General features: G+C 34.8%; 1 protein-coding gene across 1 annotated transcript; it reads right to left on the bottom strand.

The window, feature by feature from the left end:
* Positions 1-1,686: 1,686 nt before the first annotated feature.
* LOC109150736 (zinc finger BED domain-containing protein DAYSLEEPER-like) lies at positions 1,687-2,989 on the bottom strand. The gene is made up of 3 exons (XM_019298722.1): positions 2,279-2,989; positions 1,860-2,187; positions 1,687-1,763 (listed from the first exon to the last, which is right to left on the bottom strand). The coding sequence occupies exons 1-3, from the start codon at positions 2,987-2,989 to the stop codon at positions 1,687-1,689; spliced, it is 1,116 nt and encodes a 371-aa protein (XP_019154267.1).
* Between the last annotated feature and the right edge of the window lie 251 nt (positions 2,990-3,240).

The following is a 3,240-nucleotide window of genomic DNA, read 5'->3' as shown; positions in this document are numbered from 1 at the left end:
ATAATAGAGGGTAAAGTAAGAAAAAAAAATTACTAAAATCAAAATAATATGAACCATTAATTTTATCAAACAATTGGACCAATATTTATTAGTTCCCGTTATAGGCCTAACTTTATTGCTTCTTATTAGATTTGTGTGTGTGTGTGTATTGGAGGGGGGGGGGGGGGAATGGTTAATGTCCAATATTTATACTTAAATAAATATTTAAAAGTATATTAATGCAATATTATATAGGCGAAGTTCATACATAGGCATGGTTGCAGTAGGCGCTGGGCGCTAGTCGGGCGCCCGGGCAGCGCCTAGCGCCTAAGCGGCCTAGTCGGCGCCTAGGCGGAATCTAGGAGGCGCTAGGCGGTCGCGAAAAAAATAGTAGCAGACTTGCAATTTGACAATTTTAATGAGTCTGTTTTCAACATTCAATCAAATAACACATCCAAATAAATGAAATAATGACAATACATAAGTCATAACATCAAAAGAATATTAAAAAAATAAAAACTCAAATGAAATACCCAAATACTTCAATCATCCAAAGATTGAAAGTATCAAACTAGTCTACGAGTGTATATATGTCATATTATATGTATTTGTCATATAAATGGAAAAAATTAGCAAGGTCGAGTTGGTCAGGTTAACTCGACAGAAATTGACGAGTTAACTCGGCGTAATCGGACGAGTTAGGCGCTAGGCGGCTGAATTAGGCGCTAGGCGGGCGCCTAGGCGGCCGGTCTCCTAGGCGGGAGCCTAGGGCGGAAATCGCCACGGCCTATGGGCGCCCAGCGCCTAGGCGCCGATTACTCGGTGCCTAGGCGGGATTTTTACAACCCTAACATAGGTAATTGAATGTCAAATTTGTTTATTTAAATATGTAACTTAAAGTATATGAATGCAAGATAATATAGGAAATTCATTATAATTGTCACTAAAATAAATGTTTGCAACTTTGTAAAATCAAAAAAATACTTAGTCTAAAAACGATAGTCTAAATAAATACTATTTTTTGTTTGAATTTTTCTAAGTGTTCTATTGCCTTACATTGACAGTTTTAATAATGAGTTTTAAATGTAGTTACGTAAGATAATGATATAACTAACATTTACATATTATTATCAACATAAAAACATACCAGTCCGTTAGGTGTTCTGCTCAGGGTTCATTTGGTTCAACCATTATTGTTGAATGAGTTATTGTGGATAAAGAAATTCATAGTTTAAGAAATAAGATTATAAAGTAGTAAAAATTTGAACATTTTAAATATAATGTAGTCTAAAGATATTACGAGTAGGGGTGTCAATGCGGGCCGGCCGCCCCACTGCGGGCTTTTTTTTCTATGGGTTTTTGCGGGCTAGCCCGCGAAACCCGCGGGTTGGGAACTACCAAGCCCTAACCCGCCCCACTCGGGCTTGCGGGCCCCACAGGCTGGCCCGCGGGCTTACGATAAATTAATAAAAAAATAAAGTCAACTATATATATAATATATAATATAATAATGGAAATAAAAGCATTCAATATTCTAAAAGTTCACACTTCACAATCTATCAATTCACAAATCCATAATCATAAAAATTCAAAACACATCAAAGTCCAACATCATTAATAAAATATAGTGTCTTAAAATCCAAACATAACAAATAACAACAATATTGTCTTCAATTCAATCCACTCTTCAAGTCTTTAAATTAGTGTCTAAGTAATGATAGTGACCTCTGAAAATTCGGATAGAACTGGGACAATTTCTTCAACACCATTAATCTCATCATCATCTATACATTAACATCATTTCAAATAATCAAAACATAATAAGCATAATAATTGAATCATAAGGAAATAAAAAAATTTGAATCAAAAATCAAATTTACCATGATCTGGGGGTTCAAAACCGCGTATCCAATTGCGAGCACAAAGCAATGCTTGAACGTTTGAAGGAAGCATACAATTTCGGTATTTGTTCAACACACGACCTCCTATACTAAAAGTTGATTCCGATGCCACAGTAGTGATAGGAATACTTAATATATCGCATGCCATGTAAGATAACTCACCGAAGCGATGCCTATTTTCCTTCCAATAGTTCAAGATATCCATATCAGCAAACATCTTCATGTCCTTCTGTGGTTCATCCAAATACAAATCCAATGTTGATTTTCCATTATCAACATCATCTTGGTTACAATATTGAACAAACTCCTATATCATTTATAAGTATAAAAATATTAAAAAGTGTTATAACAATATATAATAAAAGAATAACAAAGATGACATAAACATAAAAACTTACCTCAATCATTTCATCACTGGTTTCTTCTATTATTGCATTTTCACATGGAGGAGTGGATAAAGTTGAAGAACTAGGGGGCACGGTCATAGTCTTGCTTTTATATGCTTCAAAGAGCATATACAACTTGCTTTTCACATAATCCGACTTTTGCTTGCAAGTATTTGGATCCAATTTTTTGAAGCAAAAGTCCAAAAGTTTAAATTTCATCCTTGGATCAAACACCACTCCCATAGCAAGAATAACACTATATTGTTCCCAATATTTTTCAAACTTCAGTCTCATGCTACTAGCCATGTTTCTAAGAACCACATCTTCATTATTCAAATTTCTTTTCAACAAAAGCTCAATTTTCCAAACTTGCATGAAATATAAGTTGGAAGTAGGATAAGTTGAACCCGAAATCAATTTTGTAATTTCATTAAAAGGCATAAAAAATTCACAAATCTTTTCACCCCTAGCCCACTCCTCATTTGAAGGACAATGTTTATAATTTGTGTCAAACAAGTGAAGACTACTAAAAGCACGTCGGTACTTAATAGCACTATCAAGCATCTTATAAGTTGAGTTCCATTTAGTGGGCACATCCGTTGACAAACCAACTTTAAGTTGAAGACCAACTGTCTCAACACATTCTTCAAACACTTTCATCCTCCCCTCTGACCCTTTAACATATTTCACACTATCTCGAATTTTATTCAAAGCATCACCCATCACTTTCAACCCATCTTGCACGATAAGATTCAATATATGTGCAGAACATCTCACATGAAAAAATTCTCCATTACACAGCAAATCATTTTGCAAACAAAGTTGTCTTTTCAAGATATTTTGCATACTATCGTTAGCAGAAGCATTATCCAAAGTAAGAGAAAACAGTTTTTTCTCTATTCCCCACTCTTCAAACAATCTAGAAGCTTCTTAGCTAACTGAATACCCGTATGTGGGGGAGGCATAGCACAAAA

The sequence above is a fragment of the Ipomoea nil genome, unplaced genomic scaffold, assembly GCF_001879475.1.
Source record: "Ipomoea nil cultivar Tokyo-kokei standard unplaced genomic scaffold, Asagao_1.1 scaffold2280, whole genome shotgun sequence".
Classification (NCBI taxonomy): domain Eukaryota; kingdom Viridiplantae; phylum Streptophyta; class Magnoliopsida; order Solanales; family Convolvulaceae; genus Ipomoea; species Ipomoea nil.
Note: the sequence above shows the minus strand (reverse complement) of the source record. Positions and strands in the feature narration are given on the sequence as shown.

Bases quoted from the DNA above. Each gene is read 5' to 3' on its own strand.
- LOC109150736 (XM_019298722.1), bottom strand. From the start codon at position 2,989: ATGGGTGATGCTTTGAATAAAATTCGAGATAGTGTGAAATATGTTAAA. The intron at 2,188-2,278 runs GTAAGTTTTTAT...TAAATGATATAG, and splicing joins CCAGTGATGAAATGATTGAG to GAGTTTGTTCAATATTGTAA. The intron at 1,764-1,859 runs GTAAATTTGATT...GTTAATGTATAG, and splicing joins TTTTGAACCCCCAGATCATG to ATGATGATGAGATTAATGGT.